The sequence below is a fragment of the Urocitellus parryii genome, chromosome 11 (assembly GCF_045843805.1).
Source record: "Urocitellus parryii isolate mUroPar1 chromosome 11, mUroPar1.hap1, whole genome shotgun sequence".
Lineage (NCBI taxonomy): Eukaryota > Metazoa > Chordata > Mammalia > Rodentia > Sciuridae > Urocitellus > Urocitellus parryii.
This window is the reverse complement of record NC_135541.1, coordinates 51,680,951-51,706,276: the sequence shown is the minus strand read 5'-3', so window position 1 is coordinate 51,706,276 and position 25,326 is coordinate 51,680,951. Positions and strand designations below refer to the sequence as shown.

Genomic DNA, 25,326 nt, shown 5'->3' with positions numbered 1-25,326 from the left:
CCTGACAGGCGATCGCCCGGAGGCTGGAGTCTGTGGCGCGTGCCAGGGAGCGGCAGGGTGCCAGAGCGGGGGAACAGCGATACGGATCCGGGGGGGCTCCCGCCAGTGGTACATCGGAGCCCTTAGTGCTGAGTTCCGGCTTTGAAACAGAGGAGAGAAGCGGCCTAGTTTGGTTCCAGACACCGGTCGGACCACAGTGGAGGACAGCAGCCGCCATTTGGGAGAGATGATGTAATCATCCCCTTGTTCTACTAATCTCAGCCCATCCAACTACGGAACAGGTGATATCAGGCTGGTATTTGCCTGCGTCTAGCAGACAGATTTCTTGCTCAGGCTCGGGGCGGGGGTTCTTGTGGAGAATACTCCTAGAGGCGCGTGCTGGGCAAGGCATGCGCCGGGCACTGAGCAGCTGGATTCTGGTTCCCGGGGCTAACCTGGCCCAGGTCTGAGGAAACTGCGGAGACTGCCGGCGGAGGCCAGCTCCAAGTGGAGCGTGCGCTGAGCTTGGGGCGACTGGGTTCTGACTCCCGGAAAAGTTTTGGCCTGGGGCTGGGGAACCCGTGGGGGTCGCTCCCTGGAGCCAGCTCCCAGCGGAGAGTGTATCGGGATCGGAGAGGCGGGGTTCCGGCTACCTAAGCTGCTTTGGCCCAAGGCTAGGGAACCGGCGGTGACTGCTTCTCAATCAGGGTCCGGTGGGGTGCTGTAGGGGCAGAGTGGAGCTTTCACCTGCGCCCAGAGCAGGCCAAGTGACCCGCCGGCGTGGTACCATGACACCCCAAACGCAGCTGGGGCTGAAGAGAGCAGCTGCCCACGCCTAGAATAGGACCAGTGATTCCGCGGCTCAGTAGCCAAGTAACCTCATTTGGAGTAGAGGCTGTGCAGAGCTGACATCCGAGCAAGCAGGGCAGGCAGACCTGCCGCCAACTGGCAAGACAGGCCAGGTAGCTTGCCAGCGTGGTGGACACGTAACACCGAGGCAGTCGCGTCACACTGGTTGGAGTGGGGGTGGAGCAGGGTCACCGCCCGGGTCCGGAGGGGGCTCAGCGACCCGTTGGAGAGGTAGTCAGGTACCCCCATTGGGAGTGGGGGCTGTGCAGAACTGCGACCCACCGGCCTAGAGGTCTGCCAGCGCGGTAGACTCGTCACACCAATTGGAGTGGGGGCCCAGCAGAGCCGCCACCCACATCCAGATCAGGACCAACGACCCCAGGGCGTGGTAGTTACGTTACCACAATTGGAGTGGGGGCAGAGCAAAGCCACCACCCATGCCCGCAGCGGGGGCAGACCTGCGACCGATCAGCGGGGTAGACAGACCACCATAATTAGAGGAGGAGCACAGCCAATACCCGCCCTGCAAGGGAGACTTCCCAACTATACAAGAGCAACATAAATAAATAGGGGGTAAATTTCAAAAACACAACAGTTGCACCAAGCAGAAAGAAACTCGAGCAGTATGAAAAGACAAGGAAAGAAAGGACCACAAGCAATGCAGGTCAACTCAACTTTAGAAGAGGTAATAGCTGCAACAGATGGAATGTCAGATAAAGAGATCAGGATTTATATGCTTCAGATGATCTGGAGTCTCAAGGAAGACATGAGACAGCAAAATCAGACAATGAAAGATCACATTGACAAACAAATCCAGGAAGTAAAAGATCAATTTCACAGGGAGATAGAGGTAATAAAAAACAAACAAATAGAAATTCTAGAAATGCAGGAAACAATAAACCAACTTAAAAACTCAATTGAGAATACTACCAGCAGAGTAGATCACTTAGAAGAGAGAACATCAGACAATGAAGACAAAGTATTTCAACTGGAAAAGAACATAGACAGCTCAGCAAGTCTGCTAAGAAACCATGAGCAGAACATCCAAGAATTATGGGATAATATCAAAAGACCAAATTTAAGAGTCATTGGGATACAGGAAGGCACAGAGCTCCAAACCAAAGGATTAAGCAATCTATTCAGTGAAATAATACGAGAAAACTTCCCAGACTTGAAGAATGAGACAGATTCCCAAATCCTAGAAGCCTACAGGACGCCGAATGTGCAAAATCATAAGAGATCCACACCTAGACACATTATAATGAAAATGTCCAACAAACAGAATAAGGAGAGAATTTTAAAAGCTGCAAGAGAAAGAAAGCAGATTACATTTAGGGGTAAACCAATCAGGATAACAGCTGATCTCTCAACACAGACTCTGAAAGCTAGAAGATCCTGGAATAACATATTTCAAACGCTGAAAGAAAATGGGTTCCAACCAAGAATCGTGTATCCGGCGAAATTAAGCTTCAGATTAGAAGATGAAATTAAAACCTTCCACGATAAACAAAAGTTAAAAGAATTCGCAGCTAGAAAACCATCTCTTCAAAAAATCCTTGGCAAAACATTACAGGAAGAGGAAATGGGAAATAACATTGAAAACCAACAATGGGAGATAGGACAGTAAAGGGGGGAAAGTAGTCAAAGAGGATAACAAATCAGGGTTAGTAACATCAATAAACAAATATGGATAGAAGAACATACCATATCTCAATAATAACCCTAAATGTTAATGGCTTAAACTCACCAATTAAGAGACACAGGCTAGTAGAATGGATCACAAAACAAGACCCAACAATATGCTGTCTACAGGAGACACATCTGATAGGAAAAGATATTCATAGACTGAAGGTGAAAGGCTGGGAAAAATCATACCACTCATATGGACTGCGGAAACAAGCAGGAGTGTCCATACTCATATCTAATAAAATAGATTTCAAGCCAAAGTTAATCAAAAGGGACAAAGAAGGACACTTCATACTGCTCAAGGGAACCATACACCAACAAGACATAACAATCATAAATATATATGCCCCAAATAATGGTGCAGCTTTGTTCATCAAGCAAACTCTTCTCAAGTTCAAGAGTCTAATAGACCACCATACAATAATCATGGGAGACTTCAACACACCTCTCTCACCACTGGACAGATCTTCCAAACAAAAGTTAAATAAGGAAACTATAGAACTCAATAACACAATTAACAACCTAGACTTAATTGACATATATAGACTATACCACCCAACATCAAGTAGTTACACTTTTTTCTCAGCAGCACATGGAACCTTCTCAAAAATAGACCATATATTATGTCACAGGGCAACTCTTAGACAATATAAAGGGGTAGAGATAATACCATGCATCTTATCTGATCATAATGGAATGAAACTGAAAATCAATGATAAAGGAAGGAAGGAAAAATCAAGCATCACTTGGAGAATGAACAATAGGTTGCTGAGTGATCAATGGGTTTTAGAAGGCATTAAGGAGGAAATTAAAAACTTCCTGGAGTTAAATGAAAACACAGACACAACATATCGGAATCTATGGGACACATTGAAAGCAGTTCTAAGAGGAAAATTCATTGCTTGGAGTTCATTCCTCAAAAAAAGAAAAAACCAACAAATAAATGATCTCATACTTCATCTCAAAATCCTAGAAAAAGAGCAAAACAACAGCAAAAAAAGTAGAAGGCAAGAAATAATTAAAATCAGAGCTGAAATTAATGAAATTGAAACAAAAGAAACAATTGAAAAAATTGACAAAACTAAAAGCTGGTTCTTTGAAAAAATAAATAAAATTGACAGACCCTTAGCCATGCTAACGAAGAGAAGAAGAGAGAGAACCCAAATTACTAGCATACGGGATGAAAAAGGCAATATCACAACAGACACTTCAGAAATACAGAAGATAATCAGAAATTATTTTGAATCCTTATACTCCAATAAAATAGAAGATAGTGAAGGCATAGATAAATTCCTTAAGTCTTATGATCTGCCCAGATTGAGTCAGGAGGATATTGACAACCTAAACAGACCAATAACAATAGAGGAAATAGAAGGAACCATCAAAAGACTACCAACTAAGAAAAGCCCAGGACCGGATGGGTATACAGCAGAGTTTTACAAAACCTTTAAAGAGGAACTAACACCAATACTTTTCAAGCTATTTCAGGAAATAGAAAAAGAGGGAGAACTTCCAAATTCATTCTACGAGGCCAACATCACCCTGATTCCGAAACCAGACAAAGACACTTCAAAGAAAGAAAACTACAGACCAATATCTCTAATGAACCTTGACGCAAAAATCCTCAATAAAATTCTGGCGAATCGGATTCAAATACATATCAAAAAAATTATACACCATGATCAAGTAGGATTCATCCCTGGGATGCAAGGCTGGTTCAATATACGGAAATCAATAAATGTTATTCACCACATCAATAGACTTAAAAATAAAAACCATATGATCATCTCAATAGATGCAGAAAAAGCATTCGACAAAGTACAGCATCCCTTTATGTTCAAAACTCTAGAAAAATTAGGGATAACAGGATCATACCTCAACATTGTAAAAGCAATCTATGATAAGCCACAGGCCAGCATCATTCTGAATGGAGAAAAATTGAAGGCATTCCCTCTAAGATCTGGTACAAGACAGGGATGCCCTCTCTCACCACTTCTGTTCAACATAGTCCTCGAAACACTGGCCAGAGCAATTAGACAGACGAAAGAAATTAAAGGCATAAAAATAGGAAAAGAAGAACTTAAATTATCACTATTTGCAGAAGATATGATTCTATACCTAGCAGACCCAAAAGGGTCTACAAAGAAGCTATTAGAGCTAATAAAGGAATTCAGCAAAGTGGCCGGATATAAGATCAACATGCATAAATCAAAGGCATTCCTGTATATCAGCGACAAACCCTCTGAAACGGAAATGAGGAAAACTACTCCGTTCACAATATCCCCCCCAAAAATAAAGTACTTGGGAATCAACCTAACAAAAGAGGTGAAAGATTTATACAATGAAAATTACAGAACACTAAAGAAAGATATAGAAGAAGACCTTAGAAGATGGAAAAATATACCCTGCTCATGGATAGGCAGAACCAACATCATCAAAATGGCGATATTACCAAAAGTTCTCTATAAGTTCAATGCAATGCCAATCAAAATCCCAACAGCATTTCTTGTAGAAATAGATAAAAGAATCATGAAATTCATATGGAATAATAAAAGACCCAGAATAGCAAAAACAATGCTAAGCAGGAAGTGTGAATCAGGCGGTATAGCGATTCCAGACTTCAAACTATACTACAGAGCAATAGTTACAAAAACAGCATGGTACTGGTACCAAAACAGGCGGGTGGACCAATGGTACAGAATAGAGGACATAGTAACCAATCCACAAAACTACAACTATCTTATATTTGATAAAGGGGCTAAAAGCATGCAATGGAGGAAGGATAGCATCTTCAACAAATGGTGCTGGGAAAACTGGAAATCCATTTGCATCAAAAAGAAGCTGAATCCCTATCTCTTGCCATGCACAAAAGTTAACTCAAAATGGATCAAGGAGCTTGATATTAAATCAGAGACACGGCATCTGATAGAAAAAAAAGTTGGTTATGATCTACATACTGTGGGATCGGGCCCCAAATTCCTCAATAGGACACCCATAGCGCAAGAGTTAACAACTAGAATCAACAAATGGGACTTACTCAAACTAAAAAGTTTTTTCTCAGCAAAAGAAACAATAAGAGAGATAAACAGGGAGCCTACATCCTGGGAACAAATCTTTACTCCACACACTTCAGATAGAGCCCTAATAACCAGAATATACAAAGAACTCAAAAAATTAGACAATAAGATTACAAATAACCCAATCAATAAATGGGCCAAGGACCTGAACAGACACTTCTCAGAGGAGGACATGCAATCAATCAATAAGTACATGAAAAAATGCTCACCATCTCTAGCAGTCAGAGAAATGCAAATCAAAACTACCCTAAGATACCATCTCACTCCAGTAAGATTGGCAGCCATTAGGAAGTCAAACAACAATAAGTGCTGGAGAGGATGCGGGGAAAAGGGCACTCTTGTTCATTGCTGGTGGGACTGCAAATTGGTGCAGCCAATTTGGAAAGCAGTATGGAGATTTCTTGGAAAGCTGGGAATGGAACCACCATTTGACCCAGCTATTCCCCTTCTCGGTCTATTCCCTAAAGACCTAATAAGAGCATGCTACAGGGACACTGCTACATCGATGTTCATAGCAGCACAATTCACGATAGCAAGATTGTGGAATCAGCCTAGATGCCCTTCAATAGATGAATGGATAAAAAAATGTGGCATTTATACACAATGGAGTATTACTCTGCATTAAAAAATGACAAAATCATAGAATTTGGAGGGAAATGGATGGCATTAGAGCAGATTATGCTAAGTGAAGCTAGTCAATCTTTAAAAAACAAATACCAAATGACCCCTTTGATATAAGGGGAGTAAACAAGGACAGGGTAGGGACGAAGAGCTTGAGAAGAAGATGTACATTAAACAGGGATGAGAGGAGGGGAGAGGAGGGGAGGGGAGGGGAGGGGAGGGGAGGGGAGGGGAGGGGAGGGGAGGGGGGATAGTAGAGAATAGGACAGACAGCAGAATACATCAGACACTAGAAAGGCAATTTGTCAATCAATGGAAGGGTAACTGATGTGATTCAGCAATCTGTATATGGGGTATAATTGGGAGTTCATAACCCACTTGAATCAAATTGTGAAATATGATGTATTAAGAACTATGTAATGTTTTGAACGACCAACAATTAAAAAAAAACATTAGATGAGGTGCTTGGGCTGCTTATAAACAATGAGAGGAAATTAATGAATTTTAATCAGACTAATTCTTTTCCATACTGTCCATTTAGCAAAACTCACTCAGTTTTAGTACAAACTCCCAGCCTAAGTTGAATTCTGTAAAATCAGAATATGTAAAAAATATAATAATGTAGACATTCAACCTCTGAAATGTTGGCTGATTTTGAGCAGTTACTCTCATAAAAAAGTATATATAAACAATATACTTTTCATTAGACCCAATTTCCTCATTCAACCAGAAAACTCTGCTTTCATTTGAACTTTTTAGAAAGTTAACTGGATTGACTGAAAAGAAAATTTGCAAAAGTTTATTTTAGATTATAGGAGCAAAGTGTCAATGAAATCAGAATACTATTTAAAACAGATTTTTAGTGGATAAAACTTTACCTATGAGTAGAAAATAGCTTCACTCATTGCCAGATGATTTTTAAAAAAATTCTTTGTTTCAAGTTAGTACATTAAAAAGTTTCTTAATCAACCCAAACTGTAGAAACATTAATATATGTTTCTTATAAGTAGCCATAATTGTAGTTTGGACATCACTCATAAATAGCCATAACTCTAAAATGTTGGGGCAAGGAGTGAGGGAGTGGTCAGTGGAGAACATTTTCTTTTGTCATTACTGGTTTTGTACTTCAGCTGAAATCTTACAATTATCAATGAAATTCTATTTGTTCATTTTGGCGAGGGAGGGGCCTTTTCTCAGTGACTTTGTAAGTGAGGATACTTCTATTCAGTTTGGGAAATACATTAAAATTTATTGCTTATGTTTTAAATTTCTCTCACTAAGTCCTCTGACTTCACAAAGTCAAGCATACCACATAACTACAGTTTGGTAATAATGGAGGGTACATAGGACAGTGTTTCCATAATAGTATAATGAAACCAAAAAGTTCCTCTTGCCTAACGACATTGTAATGTGGTAGCTCAATGCATAACTCCAGTGTTTATGGGATGCTGGTGTAAACAAAGCTACCAGGCTGCCAGTAGTGTAAAAGTATAGCACATAGCCAGGTTCAGTGGTGCACACCTGTAATACCAGAGGCTCATGAGGCTGAGACAGAAGGATCGAAAGTTCCAGCCAGCCTCAGCAACTTAGTGAGGCCCTGAATAAGTTGGTGAGACCCTGCCTTAAAATAAAAAATAAAAATAAAAAGAACTGGGGATGTACTTCAGTGGTAATGCACCACTGGGTTCAATCTCTAGTATCCGCCGCCGCCCCCCCTCATCCCCAAAACACACAAGAAAGTATAGCAATACAATTATGCAAAGTATATACTATTTGGTAATGATAATAAACTATGTTACTGATTTATGTATTTACTATATTATGATTTTTCTCATTGTTTTAGAGTACTTCTCTTTATATAAAATAAGTTTACTATAAAATAGTGTGGCATATTATGCCAGCAGCAGCCTCATACATCTTCTGTTTGTATAAGTACATGCTATAAAGTTTGCACAATGACAAAATTGCCTAATGATGCATTTCTCAGAAAGTATCTCCAACAAAAAATGATGCATGACTGTTTCATGCTTCTAACAGTTTATTCTTGAGGATTCTGCCAAAAAGCAGGAAGCAATTTCAAATACCTCATTTCCTGAGAGTAGATATTATAGGTTTAAAATATGTATGTTATGGACTGAATGTTTCCTTCCAAAATTCATATATTAAAGTTTGATCCCCAATTTTATGGTATTTGCAAATGGAACCCTTTGAGAAGTAATTGGTATTAAAGTCATGAGAGTAGAGGCCTCATGATGGGAAGAGACACCAGAGAGCTTGTTCTTCTTTTTCCCCATGTACAAAAAGGTCATGTGAGCATATAGGAGCATAGCAGCTAATACAAGTCCAGAGGGGCTCAGACGGCCACTCACTTTGCTGGTACCTTGGGCTCCCCTACACTGAGAAACAAATTTCTGTTGTTCAAGTTATCCAATCTACTGTATTTTGTTATAATATCCCAGACTAGGACACTATCATTATCACATTTGCAAATAAGTACAGAATGTTTTTCTTTTAAAGAACTAGACATTTCACTCATACTTTATTAACAACCTCCCATGATGAATGTGAGCTACGATGAATATATAAATATATGTTTGGTTATTACTATCAATAACAATTGTTAACATTTATTGAAGGCTCTCTAGCACTAAGTCTCACGGTAACCTCTGATAAACATTATTATTTCCATTTTATAAATAAGGAAACTGTGGCTCTTTGATGTGGGGGTGACTTGCCAACAGTGAATTCTCTAATGGGTAGAGAAGCCAGGACTGAAACCTGAGTCAAGTTTCAGGGCTTATAAACATTCCTCTGTGCCAAGAAGCCCAGGAGCCATGCAGGAGATGAGAACTGTTCAAGGAATGCTACCAGCTGTAATTGGCATGACATGCAAAATAATCAGAAAGTTAGATGATAATACAAACGTAAACCAGAGACTGAAACAACGACTGGAAAAGAAAATCCCAAGTTAGCAATGTTGCTCTAACTTGGATACAGAATATCCCAAGATTATTTGTCTATGAAACTTTTTTTAATGTAATGGCTATTAATGATCTAAATCCCTTCACACCTGAGAGCCCAAACTGAAGATAGAACTTTTTTCTGTTTGCATAGGTCCTTAAATGTCCTGATTCCTAGTCTAGCAGCCTCTGTGGCCAAACTCTGTGAAAGAATGACTTTATAAAAATACCCATTTTGAGTTCTGAGTTTTTATTGCTTTTATCCAAGATTATACAACTAAGAAAGAACAGACGTTGTGTATGTTTCTTTGAGTGTGACAAACCCTTTTTGTCTGGAGCACCCCCAGAGCCCATAAATTTACCAAACATGGGGAGTCATTTACAGAAGGTGTGACTTGGCTATCACTTACACTTGAGAGACACAACATTGAAATCTGGTAACTTCCATCAGCCTCAGTGTCTGTATCTGTTGATACCAATTGTGTTAACGGGGGTCTTGAATTAAAAACAGTACCTGTAAATCACCAAACATGGCATCTGGAGCACTGTGAGCATAAAACGTTGTTTATTATTATTCTTATTTGACATTCAATTCTCAGTGCTGTTGAAATTTCTAGGCATATACTAAGGTTCAACAACAAAAATAACTGGTTTTTATAAATCATTTGGCACAAAAGTCATGGGATCAATTTCAACCGTGAAAAATGTTGAAACATGAAATCTGGCAGCTTATAGTTGTACTATTAAAAATGATCAAATGTAAGTCTAAAATATTGAACTACTCCATGTACAGAAGATGAATATTTTTGGTCACTGCAGCTGGTCATATTGTTTCTAGGGTTTCAGTGCCCAGAGTTGTAGGTGAAATGTTTCACCTACAACTAGATTACTTGACCATTTACAGAACATTTATGTAAATAATCAAATTTCATCTCTAACCTTTGAATTAAACCTCTGATCTAGCAATTCTGAATTTCCTAAGGTGAACAAAGTCACTGTATTACCACTTTTAAATAAAGTACAGATTGTTTATTAAGGCACATCATAAAACTTTAGAAAAATAGTGTATTTTTTCCCATACATGCAAATCTAAAACATTTGTGTGCAGACGACTACTCAAGTGAGAACATAAGTTAGACAGTGACCATTACCACTTTACTGTCCAAACTGTGTTGTGTATAGAATGAAAATGCTCAAACTTTCGGTTTTATGACCCTTTCACACTCTTAAAAATAATCATAGATAACCCCAAGGAATTTTTGTTTTTATAGGTTGTATCTATTGAGTTTCTTATATTCTAAATTAAAATAGTTATGTATTAATTTCTTCTTAAATAATAAATCCATTACATGTTAATGTAAGTAACAGAATGCAAAGTGACTGTATTTTCACAAACAAAAAATTTAGTGAGAAGAGTGACATTATTTTATTCCCCTTATACCTACCATTGCTTTGATTTAATACTGTTTTTTTTATTAATCCATTCTTCTGCAAATTCCACCATATAATGGTACTAAAAATCTCTTTAAAAATGAACTTTTATGATGGGATTGTTTATTCCTCTAAATTATTAATCAATGTTTGAATTAAATAGTACCAGTTATCTTTGATAAATCTTTTCCTAACTTTGTTATTTATTTATTGGTATTGGGACTTGAACCAAAGGGCACTTCACCACTGAGCTACATTCCTGTTCCCTTTTATTTTGAACAGGTCTCACTAAGTTGCCAAGGCTGGCCTTGAACTTGCAATCTTCCTACCTCAGCCTCCTAAGCAGCTAGAATTACAGGCTTGTGTCACTGTAACTGACTCACATGTATACTTTAAAAAAAATTATCAATCTTTAGGAAAATAAAACTAAATATGGGAATAACAGTATCCATATTTATTTGCATAATTTTCCCATTTCCATCTGAACAAGGCATTTAGTGAAAGGTAGAAGCATAAGAGTTCTAAATAAAAACGTTGTCCATTAAAGTCATCCTTACTGCTTGATATTCTTAGAGTGTTACAGAACAACACTGATTAACGCAGAAGAATATAGAAATTGAAACCCAAAGTGAACTGGGGTCTAATGTTCATATTTTTAGAAACCTACAAAATTTGGGATCTGGGATACATAAGCTATCTTAATTGCATTTGTCAGGCAGAATAATATGATCTTTAAAATAAGCAGTTATAAATTGGGAAAAGTGCCCAAAGTAAACAAGACAGGCACAGGGACAGAGAAAATGTGGTAGTGGACATTACGGGAAACTGAACCTGAAGCATCAACATCACTGAGACATCTTCGACATATACACAAATTCAAGCTCTCTGGTCTCAGACCTACTGGACTAGAATCTGCCTTTCAAAGAAGACAGCCAATGTACACTGAAGTTTAGAGTAGAAGTTGTGAAGCAGTCAGCTTTATGAAGAATAGGGAAAAAATATTCAGATAGAGGTAATGACAAAAAGAAAGCCATGAGGCAGGAAGGAGTCTGGCTTCTTGAAGGTGCAGAAGGGCCAGCGTGGCTGAACCCTAGTGAATGGGAGGGATGGGATTAGTGAATGGTAGATGTCATGCTACTACTATTACCGGGTCTATGCAAATGGTGCTTATATATTTTATAATAAAAATTCTTAATTTCAAAACATTATTATTTTTGGTTATAGTCTAGTTATGTTTCTCCAGTAATCATCATTAAAGACCTAAGCAACAGAACCTATATGTTTGTGTTCTGTGAAGGCAAATAGTATAGGAACTGAAGTATTACCATATTCTGAAACTACCATAGGGGTAAAGAATAAGAACACTTCAATGGGTGGTGGCAGATGGTGGTGACTTTCTGGGTTCCTGGGTCCTCCAGTGAGGAAAGCATACTGTATCAGCAAGTTCTAGAACTGGTTTTGGGCTGCATCTTAGAAGGCCTGGGCCCATAGGCTTGGATTTCTTGATCCTCTAGTTACATCCCCACTTTAGGTGCTTTCCAGAAACTATTTCTTTAAGATGTACACCATAGGTATCCTCTCCTTTTCTACTGGAAATTAGATTTCCACATCTCTCATTATGTTAGTTTCCCTATTGTCAATCCTGTTGCGGGTGATGCCTGAAACTGGCAGTCAGAAGGGCAGGGATTTTACTCAATCACTAGTACCCATGGACTTCAAGTGGATCCTTATGTCTATGCAACCAGTGTTTCAGTGGCTTTCATGAAAGTTCCATTAAGAGGCTGTCTAATATTGATTAGGTCTAGCAAAGCACTATGCCTCCCTCAACCCCTATGAAACTCCATTAAGTTCTTTTGGTCTTTCAATGTTGGCCAGATTCCAGCTCTTTTAAATATTGCTTCTTTTATCCAACATAAGTATGTTTTTTGTTTTTTTGCTTTGTGACATTTGAGAGTTTAATTAGAACGAGTTGCTTTCAATATGAAGGCTCACTGTTCTGCCTTCTCAGCACAGATAGATGCTCTAATTTCCAGCCACTCACTCTGATTTTCTGAATTGCCTTGTGTTCAAGTAATTGAAAGCTGCTGACAGCCAAGTGAGGTCTCTAAATCTGTTCCTTTTGAACTTAGTGGTATTAAAGCTTATATCAAATGACTAGTTGAAAAATTCAGCTTTCTCCAAGTTTCTAAGTCAACTACCAAGAGGACTGCAAGGGTCAAGACAAGATATTAGAGGTGACATAAAACTGGCTTAAAGTGTGTGCACAGCCAGGCTATGGCAACCTATGTGGCTGCAGGAAGGAGACAGAGCTGTAGATTGCCTGTTCCCAAAACTAGTCTGGCATGAGGTGTAGCCAGTGAAGGGCAGAGGCAGGAATTCATACTCATGTGTGATAGGAGCTCAAAACACATATCTATAATGTCAGTCATGGGCTAAGACCTGTGGGACTCCAGAAAAAGCTGTTTGTCTCTGGGAGGTTGTAAAGAGGGCCAGAGTCTGGCTGAACATCTCTTGACAAAAGCTAGTTCTTAGGAAGACCAAGTCAAGGTTCCACTTCCTACCAAAAAAACAACTTTTCTTTGCTGATTTTTAGGTTATAAACCTCTTCATTGTGGTACTTGGTCTATGTAAGAAATGTGAACACAAATGGCAAAACATCCATCATGACCTTAGCAGGAATAGATGAGGTTGAATTCAGTTTCCACTGAGCATTGACGATCAATGATGAAAGGGTAGTATCTAAGAGAGTGTAATCAGGAAGAATTTTTGAAAAACATCAGTCTTATAAGGATAATTACCTTTGAGTACCTCCCCTCCCCCATAAATAATGTTTTCTTTGCACTAGAAAAAATGAAAGAAAACTATAGACAGAATCATATTGTATGGTGTGGTATTACAATATCAGAAATGGTTGAGACTTTTTCTACTTACCAAAGTCTGAACATTTGAATTTGAATTTTGCTAAACTATTCTACTTTTTAAAAGTGAAGTTTTTCAGATCCATGGTTTCCAGTGCCCTTGCTAGGAACAGGGGAGGGGAGCGGTGAGGGACACTCTTGCTATCTTTGATTGTGGTAGGGATAGATCTAAGATTTTATAACTATGTCAAAACTTGTCAAATTAGAGAATTGAATATTTATAGTTGGCCGTCTATCAATCATATACAAAAAAGCTGTTTTTAAAAAGTGAGGCTTTTTCTTGCCTAGTATATTCAAATTTGTTGAATAAAGAATTTATATAATTCTTCACAATGAGATATGGGACAAGATCCTGATAACATTGCCTTAGTAATCTCAGGATAAAAGCTTCTTATCCTGAGATTCCTCATTTCACAGAGAAAAGCATTTCAGTGAAGCATTGAGAATACATATTTCTTAAAGAATTGTGAACCAAATGTTAACAGCAATAGAAAGTTAGAAATGAATTTCTATAAAATAAATGGACCACATTTTATCCTTAAAAGACAATGTTGGATTTTCATCTTGAAGTTTTAAAAATTGCTAGCTAAGCAGATGCTTCTCTTTTTGCTTATAAAAACACTATATGCTTTGATACATATCAAATATTAAAAACAGTATAATGGCAACATATACATACCGTAGCACCTTAGAAAAATTGATCTAATTTTGCAAGAAATACCCAAGTGAGTTTACAACTGCTAGTCATTTGAAAATATCAAAAAAATTCTAGCTGGAAAATACCATTAAGAGTATAATTGAAGGTCTGGTTAATTGTTTTGCTGTGAAAGATTTATGGCTGAACATTTCTCATGATATTACATAGACGAATGCCAATGCAATGTTCAAATATAAAATTAAATTAAGATATATATATATATATATATATATATTAAATAAAATTAATCCAGAAGAAATTGAAATAGGAATAAGATTATTGGTATCTATAGTAGAAAATGTTTGTAGCAGAAAAGTCAACATATCCTTTCATTTCTGGCTTTAGACAGGCTGACTGGTATGAAACATTGGCACTTACTTTCCGATTGTATTGGGCAGCATTGTAAGTTGATTGTCATCTACTTTTAGAGTAGTCAGTTTTTTCAACAGTCCTAAAACAGAGAATAAGGTTTATTAATACATCAGCGTATTTATGACAGGAAATGTCACATAAAAGAAATCAAAGGAATCACTTGTGATAAATGATTGGCATGCTAACTGGCTGCACTCTGCTTCTATAAAACCATAAACTGATACAGTATTTGTGTGTTGTATACTTTTGAATGTCTTTTGAAAAATTCACTTATAGGAGTTCAAGAACATTGATGCAGTAAACAAAACCGAAAGCTCTATATACATTGTATTGATACAGATACCACTACTACATTTCCCCATCCTATTCTTCATCAAATGGATAAGTTGAAATGTTTCAAGCCAGCTATTATTTAATATTTAATTTACTAATAAATACTAATAACTAACATCCATGTTGTGATGCAGATTGAACACACGTCTGAATAAAGCCTAATAACCCATGAATGCATACTAAGGCACTGCAATGCAGTGCTCACAATGAAGGACTTGGAAAATGATACCATATGACTTCATATTCTGCTTGATATCATAAATCCTGGACTTGGAGCATCTTTAAACTCAAATCTCATTATTTTAATATGCCAATAGAACCAGCCAGGAACTGAAGTTACAACTATTTATCTTTCACTCTCTGATTTAAGGTCTCCAGACTTGCTGAGTTTAATAATGTCTTAGTCTACATATAATCATCCACAAAACAAGAATAAACATAGATAATAATGCCACATTTATAATCCTGTTTTGTTAAATTAAGTTACATAATAATAATAAAACAACTAGAAATCTATTTAATATCATTTTAATTTTTGGTTTAATATTTAAAATATTATATCCTAATTTATAATTTTACACACATCTGAATTTCAGCAACAATTTTAAATATACTTTTATAAGTGCTTTTTAAAATTAGTTCTAATCAGTTATACATGACAGCAGAAAGCTCTTTGATTCATTGTACATAAATGCAGCAGAATTTTTCACTTCTCTGAAAAAAATCACACCATTTGTATAATCATACATGTATCGAGGGTAATGATGTCCATGTCTCCACCATCTTTCCTACCTTCATGCCTCCTCCCCCTCCTTCCTCTTTGCCCCATCAAAAGTTCCTCTATTCATTCCATGCCCTTCCCCTGCATTATGGATTAGCATCCACTTATCAGAGAAAACATTCGGCCCTGGGTTTTGGGATTGGCTTATTTTGCTTAGCATGATATTCTCCAACTCTGTTTTTTTTTTTTAAGAGAGAGAGAAAGAGAGAGAGAGAGAGAGAGAGAGAGAGAGAGAGAGAATTTTTTAAATATTTATTTATTTTTTTAGTTTTCGGCAGACACAACATCTTTGTTTATATGTGGTGCTGAGGATTGAACCCAGGTTGCATGCATGCCAGGTGAGCACGCTACCACTTGAGCCACATTCCCAGCCCCAAGTTTTGTTTTAAATTGGAGCTACACCTATATACAATAGATTACTGTGTCCGGAAGACACTTTGTTCTGAACTACATTAAGTTCCATGGTCAAATATATTTTGAGAAATGCTAAATTAAACAAAATCATATGGCTTTGTTTAAGGAGGAAAAGAGCTCTTGATATGCTCATTCAACAACATGACTTTCCAAAGTTATTGTAGAGTGTGTGTGTGTGTGTGTGTGTGGTTAGAATATGGTTTTTTTTTTTTTTTTTTTGGTGTTGCTGGGGATTGAACCCAGAGCCTTTGTACATGCAAGGCAAGTACTCTACCAACTGAGCTATTTCTCCAGCCCACACATAGAATATCTTGAAGAACTATAGTTTGTGAACATGCTTTTAGGTCATATCTATCCCCTCTCAAGTTTTTTGAGGATTCTTTAAAGGCAAGAGTAAGTCATCTACCTGAAATAAAGCTGTGTTTCACTTTAAATTTCAGTATACTAAATTACATTTTCTTCAGAAGCAGAGACTTTCTCTCCCTGGAGGGAGAGAAATGTTACCACTATCAGTCTACTGTGAGAAAATATCTACAGAATTTGGAGCTTAATAACGTCAACTCGAAAGCAGCTGCACCTGGGAAAGAGGACAATTCATATGGTGGTAATTTATCTCTGAAGTTTGAACACCCACTGCTGTATTCATTTATGTTCAAAAGGTGATTGAATCATTCAGCTTCTCCTAGTGCATATGATAAAATACCAACTTTGTAAATAGAAGAGAACACCTGAGCTCTTTTATCAGTTGTGGAAAGTAAACATGGGACTATGAATTACAGTTAAATTTTTATGAGTTGGTAACCCTGATCAGATAGATTATTGCTCCTGCCTATGAGTGATGCTAGAGGAGGGCCACAGTCTTGACATCAGTAGATTGGGTCATCAGAGGCTAAGGGATGGGTTATATAAGGCCAAACAAATGCCACATAATTAGGTCACTAAGCTCTTTAAGAAGATCCCGCAGTCCGCCCCAGCAAACTTCCAGCTGATTGGCTCCTCTGCGGTGATGCTCATTGGGCTGTTTCCCTGCCCTTTCAGACCAGGGAGCTGCTCATTGGGGGACTCTTTTGGCTCTGTCCACGCAACCCAGCCAATCAGGCTCAAGAGCTGTAGAGAGGCTAGCAAAAAAAGCCGGTGGTGGCAGTTGGGCTCTGAGGGAATTCCTGAAGAGCTCATGTGTTGCCGAGTGTGTTCTAAAAATAAAGTTCGTTTCTGCTTGAAAAAAAAAAAAAAAAAAAAGAAGATCCCGCGGTCAACTGATCTAGAGTCATGGTGACAAACTTTGAGGCAGGTCAGGGACTAAGGCCAAATGTTGGTGCGACCGATTTTTCTGAAGATTGGAGTAAGGGCTCTGACCAGAAGCTTCTGTAGATTTACAATTTGAAGCAAGTTGGGCCTCCCTGCTTAGTTCCACCTCTCTAGATTTATAGGAACCTCTCTCATTTGCGATGTGGCTTTAACACTCCTGGGCCATCCACAGGGACACACTGTTGGACTGATTCTAGAACTTCCCTGGGAATCTGATCATGGGCACCAGTCTCACTCATTGCTCATGTATTTTTCTGCCAGATTATTCCTGTATTTCATTTTCTTTTTTTTTTCTTGATTTTAAAATTTGTTTTAATTAATTATACATGACAGTAGAATGCATTTATGCATTTTGATATATCATACATAGGTGCCATATAACTTGTCAGTGTATTGTATTTCACTTTCATATTATATCTTCTTGTACTTTCTTCTACTCCATGCGAATTAAAGTTATTTTATCCTATTCCTCTCTCTACTTGAAACCTCCCTCAATTATCCCTTTATCTTATATTCCAGTTATGAACTTCTGGATGAAAAGGTGGACTATCACTGCAATTTTAGCTACTCTTATATATAAATATATAAATAGTATTGATGTATTCAACCTTTACATGATTTGTTATTAAAACAGTTTATATTCACTTGGCATTTATACACGTTATAGAAAGTTGAAAGCAAATATCTATGCACTCTTAAAATCTAAGATGATAATAATTATTATGATATTATAGTAGCTGAAATTGATAGACTACTTACTATGACAAGGACTGTTCTGACCAAACTTACATATATTAATTAATTCTTTCCTCAAAATAATATCATTATTCAAGTTGTACCACTACTCTCACTTAATAGATTATGAAACTGACACACAGAGAAATTATGTAACTTGTCTAAGGTCGCACAGCTAGTGAGGAAGAAATACTAGAATTTGAACCAGGTAATCCGACTTACAAAGCCTTAATTGCTAAGTGACTAAGATAAATTATTTTGAAAAGTGAAAAATTATGTTCTCCTTTATTCAGTTTCTCTGTTATCCAAAGAAGCTGATTATTGAAACTCTCTACCTAGAAGAGGAAAAAAGTACTCTTCATTTTCCCTGGATCCAGTACAAGAAAGGGGATTAAGCATACTGGGCTTGTTGTCTGTCATTCTATTCAAACATCCCACAGCTGCAGAAGGACACAGGCCTGCTAGAAGGAAAGATTTTATTTTCTGTGTTATTTCTTTATATTATGAAAATTCTTATCTTTTATTCTTTTAAATGTTGGTAGTTCAATAGATGATTTCTACCCAAATAAGCAAGACAAGATGCAATTTGCATCTATGAATTATTCTAGAGCCACAGAACAGAACGCTCAGTGTCCCGTCCAGATATTTCTCTTGGCTAAGAAGAGAATTCTCTGAGGAAAATCAGCCTTTCTACATCTATAATCAGGTACTGTGGCAATGCTGCAGATGTTCAAGTACAACTTCCCCTGCAGTTTCAATAGGGTCCAAAGACAGTTTGAGGGACAAGTTTCTGTAATGGAATCACAAGACCCATTCAGATATGAACTGAAGGCGTCGACTGTCATACCACGTGCCTGCCTTCATCTGCTTTATTCCAGCCCAGTGTCTAGCCAAGTATTCTTCATTACTCATACAAGCTGCTTTTCTCAGCTCAGAAAGCCGGATTCCTAGTCTGCTTTCTTAAAGGGAGCAAATAATCATATCGTGTTAATAATGTTTCATTTTCTACCACTGTCTTAAAATCAAATTTTGTGTGTTTTGTTTTAGATGGTTCTCATAATCAGAATATAGTTGAACTGAAATACATATTGTATGAAATATTGATTTTTAAAACAAGCTTAATTCATTATATTTGTTGGGGTTTAAGACAAAAAGTCTGATTTCAATTTTATGTTTTCCATGATTTTTTAAAAAGTTATTCTTCTTTCTTTTTCTGTGTGAATATTTCTTTTCTCCCTTTGTCCCTCCTCTGCTGGTTAAGAAGTTATAGATTCCATTTCTATTTAAGTGGATACATTGAGATTAACCCATCTATTTCCTTGGGTCACCACTGCAGTTTTTTTAAGAGGGGGGTGGATTTTTAATATTTATTTTTTAGTTTTCGGCAGACACAACATCTTTGTTTGTATGTGGTGCTGAGGATCGAACAGGCCGCACGCATGCCAGGCGAGCGCGCTACCGCTTGAGCCACATCCCCAGCCCTGCATTTTTTTTTAATCTCAGGCTTGGGCAGGCATCTGTTCTTCTTTAGCATGGATCAGTTCTTTTCTTTACTAATTATTTAAGAAGGACATACCATATATCTGCACAATTCTCAGCACTTAAGAGGCAGTAAAGAGCAAAAATAAGTTCCTATGTATTTGAAGTGGGGCAGAATAGTGTAGCAGGGGTTTAAAGTGATACTCCATGTCATTCAGTCATCTTGACCAAAGGTTGCTCTTCTCAACCATTATACCTCCTAACTGTAACAACAAAAACCAGTATTTCTGAGACATATCTGATCACAAGTTTCATCCAGGATCTTTAATAAAAATATAGATCAGATGGCCCATGACAGACTTTCTGAACCAGAATTTCAAAGCTGGAGAGACTGGAATTGGAAATGGGGAAGGGTTTAATAAACCCCTCAGTTAACTTTTTAATGATCAGACAAGTTGGAGAAACACTGTTTTAAAATATGTGATATGTAAATCAAAAAGTCAGCAAATATAGAAAGAATAAAAGGAAAATCTAGACTAGGATTGTGCTATAACAAATGTTTCCATCAGCCTAAAGGAAAGGTGCGAATGAAATTAGTAATAAGATGCTGAAGAAAAATGTGGGGAAATGCCTTCAAGTCCCTACTTAAGCTGGGACTACTTTTAGAAACATTATTAAATTCCAGCACATATGACACATCTATTCCAAAGAAGTTAGATCCAGAATTAAGTAATTTGATGGTTACCTCCCTCATTCTCATAAATAACAATTGCAAGATATTTATACAAAAGGTTTACTCATTATTCAAATTAGTCTTTCATAACTCTACCCACACAAAAATTTATAAACAAAAAAGGATTGAGTGTTTCTATATTCTTATGGACAAACCATCTGCCCCTAATAACCTTAACAACATATTAAAGACACTGTACCCTTTTTAGAACAAGAGAACATTTTATATCTATATATTTTTGCTATTCCTATATTACAACAGTGTTCCAAGGGCATAAAAGTATAACATAGCCACACCCTGTATATAGAAGCTACTGTAAAACTATGGTGATATAAGGGTAATTACCCATAATTATCAAATTACTCTAAATTTAAAATATTTACTTCTTATAATAACATTTTACAGCTTAGGAGATTTTCCAAGTTTTGAAGCATGCCAATTCTGTAGGTTCATTTTTAAATAGGAAAGACTCCTTGAATTGGACAACTAGAGTTCACATTCTGAGATATTTGTAAAATGCTATTTTGTACTCCTGTATGGTGAATTTGTTAATTTATTAATATCAGGCTAACAGTATATTGCCTACATCAGTAAACAAACTGTACTGTCAAAAAAGGAAAGTGTACATTTGACATAAATATTCATGAGAAAATATTATATTCTCACCTATTGAGTCAGGTAACTGTTGCAACATATTCGATGATAATAAGAGGTCCTCAAGGGCTTCACATCCAGAAATATCCATGTCAACGGTTTCTATTCTGTTTTTTGACATATCCAGGTATACCAACATCTTTAACTTCCCTATAGACTTGATGACATTGCATAAACTCAGGGTTAGTTGAGAAACTTTCACAAAACATTTTAAAATTGTCAAAACCATACTCTGGCAAACTAATTTTAAAATCAACCACAACAATAATAGGTGTTGGCAAAGATACAGAAATATTGTAATCAACCCCCATACATTTTTAATAGGAATGGAAAATGTTGTATCCACTTGGAAAAAAACAGTTTGACAGTTTCTCAAAATGTTAAACATTGAATTTTCATATGACCCACAAAATCTACATATATACCTGAGAACAAAATCATGTATGTACATACAAAACCTTACAAAAATGCTCACAGATGCATTATGCACAATGGCCTAAAGGAGTGACAATCAAATTGTACATGAAATATGAATGGATAAACAAAATGTGGTTTATCCATAAAATGGAATTTTTTTGGCACTAACAATAAGTGAAGTATTGATACATGCTAAAGAGTGGTTGAACCTCAAAAGGTACCTATCACAGAGAACACATAGTATAACGATTCCATTTATATTAAATAATTAGAACAAACAAGAGACAGAAAGTGGAGTAGGGTTGTTAGGGATTGGGTGGAGGTAGTATGGGAATGACTTTTGATGGAATCAGTTTCTTTCAGGAGTGATGAAAATATTCTAAAATTCAATGTGCTGATGTTTGATTATCATGTGAGCATGCTAAAAACAACTAAATTGTGTATGATATGGAATTATATCTCAATGAAACAGTTAAAACACATAATATGCATCAATGCAATTGTTAAAACAGCAATAATCTCAAACTTATTTCTGAACAATATAACTAATGTTGCCACTGAAATGGTGTTGATATAATGATCCTTAAAATTTTAAATGCATGAGGGATATTTAAAATTGTGATTTTTGACTTTATTCTACTAATCAGATTCAATATTTTGTTGATTTGGCAGTTGCTTTTGAGGATCTACTATGAACCTATGCTTTACACCGGAGAAAATCATGAGTCAGACAGTTAGGTATGGGGACAAACTTGTCAGGATGAAGACAAATTCTCCATCCTTGAGGAGTTCATAGTAGTGAAAGAAACATTTGAATAAATTAATAAATATAATACCCTGTGATAGATACAATACAAAGCATGTAGAGAATGCTACAAAAGAACAGGGGAAGGGTTGCAAATTGTCTGGCAGACACTGCTTGTCAAGAAAGAAGAATCCTAGGAGAGAGAACAGCATGTACATGCACAGAGAAGTGTGAGAAAGCATTGCCTGATTGAGAAAGAGTGAGAAATTCAAAGTGATTGGAATTTGTGATAAAGTTGGGCTTATAGAGGGAGCCAGCTGGTAAAAGACATGGCATGTCATGTGGGGATGAGAACTCTGTCTTACAGGCAGGAAAGCTATTCAAAAACTTGTGAGATGAGGAACTACATCATTGGATTAATGCTTGAAAAAAATAACTTCAGGAAACCTTCACAAAGGCACATATGTGACTGTAGTCAGGAGCCATTGGAAGTACTATGCTGTCGGCCTACAGCATCCACAAGCAGCCATGAGTCAAAATATTCAGAAAAATTGCATCTGTACTACAGATGTACTGGGTTTTTCCTTGTCATTAGTCTTTAAACAATACAGTATAACAACTATTCACCTAGCATTTGCATTGCATCAGGCATTAAAAATAATTTAGATGGTTTAAACTATATAAAAGGAATAGGTAATATGAAAATATTATACTATTTTATGTAAGGGATTTGAACATTTGTGGATTTAGGTATCCCAGGGTAAGGGCTATCCTGGAACCAATCTCCAGCAGATATGGAAAGACTACTGTATAGAAGCAGCTTAGTTGTTCAGTAGTTTAGTACTTAAGGAAATAGGAATGAGGATAAAGAAGGATGGGCTCAAGTAAAATTTAGAAGTGGAATGACTGGGTTGCTAACTGATTGCTGGGGATGGAAGAAATCACTCATACCATGGACAATGAACAAAGCATAATCACTTAGCTCACACGTGGACTGTAGGAGTGAGAGCAGGATGAAAGTCTTTATTTTTCTTTACTTTAGGGTATATTTTGCAAATAAGTGTCCTACACATTTCAGAAGCATAATAGTTCATCTATGTGATCTACCCACATACACTTTACTATATCACCTCTACTTATTTGACAGAGTATAAACAAACATATGTACACACAAGCACACGTTTGACACTGTACTAAATATTTTACATATATATATATATTATATACATTTTTATTGTCTTACTAATTCATATTCTTGTGAGTCAAATTGTGTATTGCAGACCAGCAGCACTGACCTCACTTGGGATCTTGTCAAAAAAGTACAATCTTGTGCCCACTCCATACCTACTGAATCACAATCAGCCTACTTTTATCACTTTATCAGCTTACAAACTGCAAAGACCACTCCATTACACCAGCAGTTCCTGACTACCATGTCCCTAATTAACCCAATACATATCTCCAGTCCCCTTCCTCATCTCCCTAAGTGGTCATGGAAAGAGAGTATTTAGAGAGTCAGACCAAAGGGTTGAGTTTTTTCCATGACTAAGAAATATGTCACTTGGAAAAAAACTGTCACAAATGATTTTGCACCCCAAGAAATCATTATGTTCCTTTAACGCACTCTTGCCTTTTATTGAGCAATAAAAGGATGTTGTATGTGTATGTGTGTTTTTCCTTTTTTGTCCCTTTATCATAAGAACATTTCTTTCATCCTTGAAGTTTCTTTCATTGCTATCTCATTATCTCAAGCACAAGTCAATATTTTTTTTTTTTTCAGTGTACTTTCTGAACATTCTTTTTGGAAGAAAAGGAATGCTTTGGTGTTTACTTCTGAGTCTTTCTCAACCTGCACTTTCAAAGACCTTACAAAGGCATTTAAAGCCTGGTGAAAAGGGCTTTGAGAATAATGTCTCAGAGTCCTTGAGGGTGTTGATCGTATGTCTTTGGGTGTCGAAGGGTTTGTAGGCGAGCACTGGACAGAAAAGCGAAAGAGTGGAAACCACAGGTTGAAGAAGATACTGGAGTTTGAAAATAAATATAGATTCAATACATTGTTTAGTCATATTTTGGTTAATTAACCTTAAAATGATGGTCATAAAATAGTGCCACATAGAAGAAAAAAATTTGAGTATTATCTAGTTGCCTCTTTGATTTATGAAAAACTGAGTAGAAAAATCATAACTGTGGATGCCTGAGACCAGAGTTATGATCAAAACCTACATATACTGTTTTGTCCATAAATACATAGCTTTGATAAAATTTAGTTTATCAATTATAAACAGTAAGAGATTAAAAATGAATAATCAAACAATAAATAAATAAATAAATAAATAAAAAATAAACAGTAAGATAAATAACAATGTGATAAATAAATAAATAGACAAATAAATAAGTCCATACTTCCAAATATGTATTAACTCAAGGCATTATGAATTAAGCAAAAAGTGAATGTACTTTTTCATGTCCATGATACTAAATATTTATAATTAATCATTCTGTTATGTAAATATAAGTTGCAGGCTGCATTCTGCCTTTCAAAGTCAAGTGCTTCCAGGTAATACAGAAACAGTCTTTTTCAAGTACCAACATTTGGAAAGCGATGGCTATTTATGGTAGGGAGGTATGGGATACTCCCGTAGAAGGTAAAGCAAAAGGTCAAATTCAAGCATAATAAATAAAGCAAGGAATCTACTTAAAGCTAGCAGACCATATGAAAAACTGAAAAAAGACACGTTAGGTAGTATTCTATGTTTTATAGATCTCATCATTGCCTTTCCATTTAAATAATACATTAGGGAATTTGGGGTGCGAGTTGATTTGCACAGCTGGGTTTTGGAAACATATTCATCATGATAAGTACGATGAGTTTAATTCTCATTTGTAACTTCTATTGGTTCCATATAGAGCAGAAGCCTCTTGAGCTGGGTTGAGTCACAGGTCCATCATTTACTGGTCGAATGATCTTGAGCTAGTTACTTGCCCTTCCTGTATTTCAGTTTCCTTATTTATAAAATGAAGATGGTAAGAATCTACATTACCAGGTTGTTAGGAGGATTCAATGAGTCCATATTTGTAAAATATCATGAAAATGCCTAGCTCATGGCACATGCTATGTGTTTTTAAATAAACATGTT

The 25,326-nt window shown here is 36.8% G+C and overlaps 1 protein-coding gene across 2 annotated transcripts in view; it reads right to left on the bottom strand.

The window, feature by feature from the left end:
• The window catches only part of Lrrc7 (leucine rich repeat containing 7), a 420,763-nt gene that overhangs the window by 113,196 nt on the left and 282,241 nt on the right, over nt 1-25,326 (bottom strand). For both annotated transcript variants that reach the window (XM_077791099.1, XM_077791100.1), the window contains exons 9-10: nt 21,040-21,184; nt 14,597-14,669 (exon numbers count right to left, since the gene is read on the bottom strand). In XM_077791099.1, coding sequence (XP_077647225.1) covers nt 14,597-14,669; nt 21,040-21,184 — 218 coding nt within the window. The remainder of the gene's footprint in view (nt 1-14,596; nt 14,670-21,039; nt 21,185-25,326) is intronic.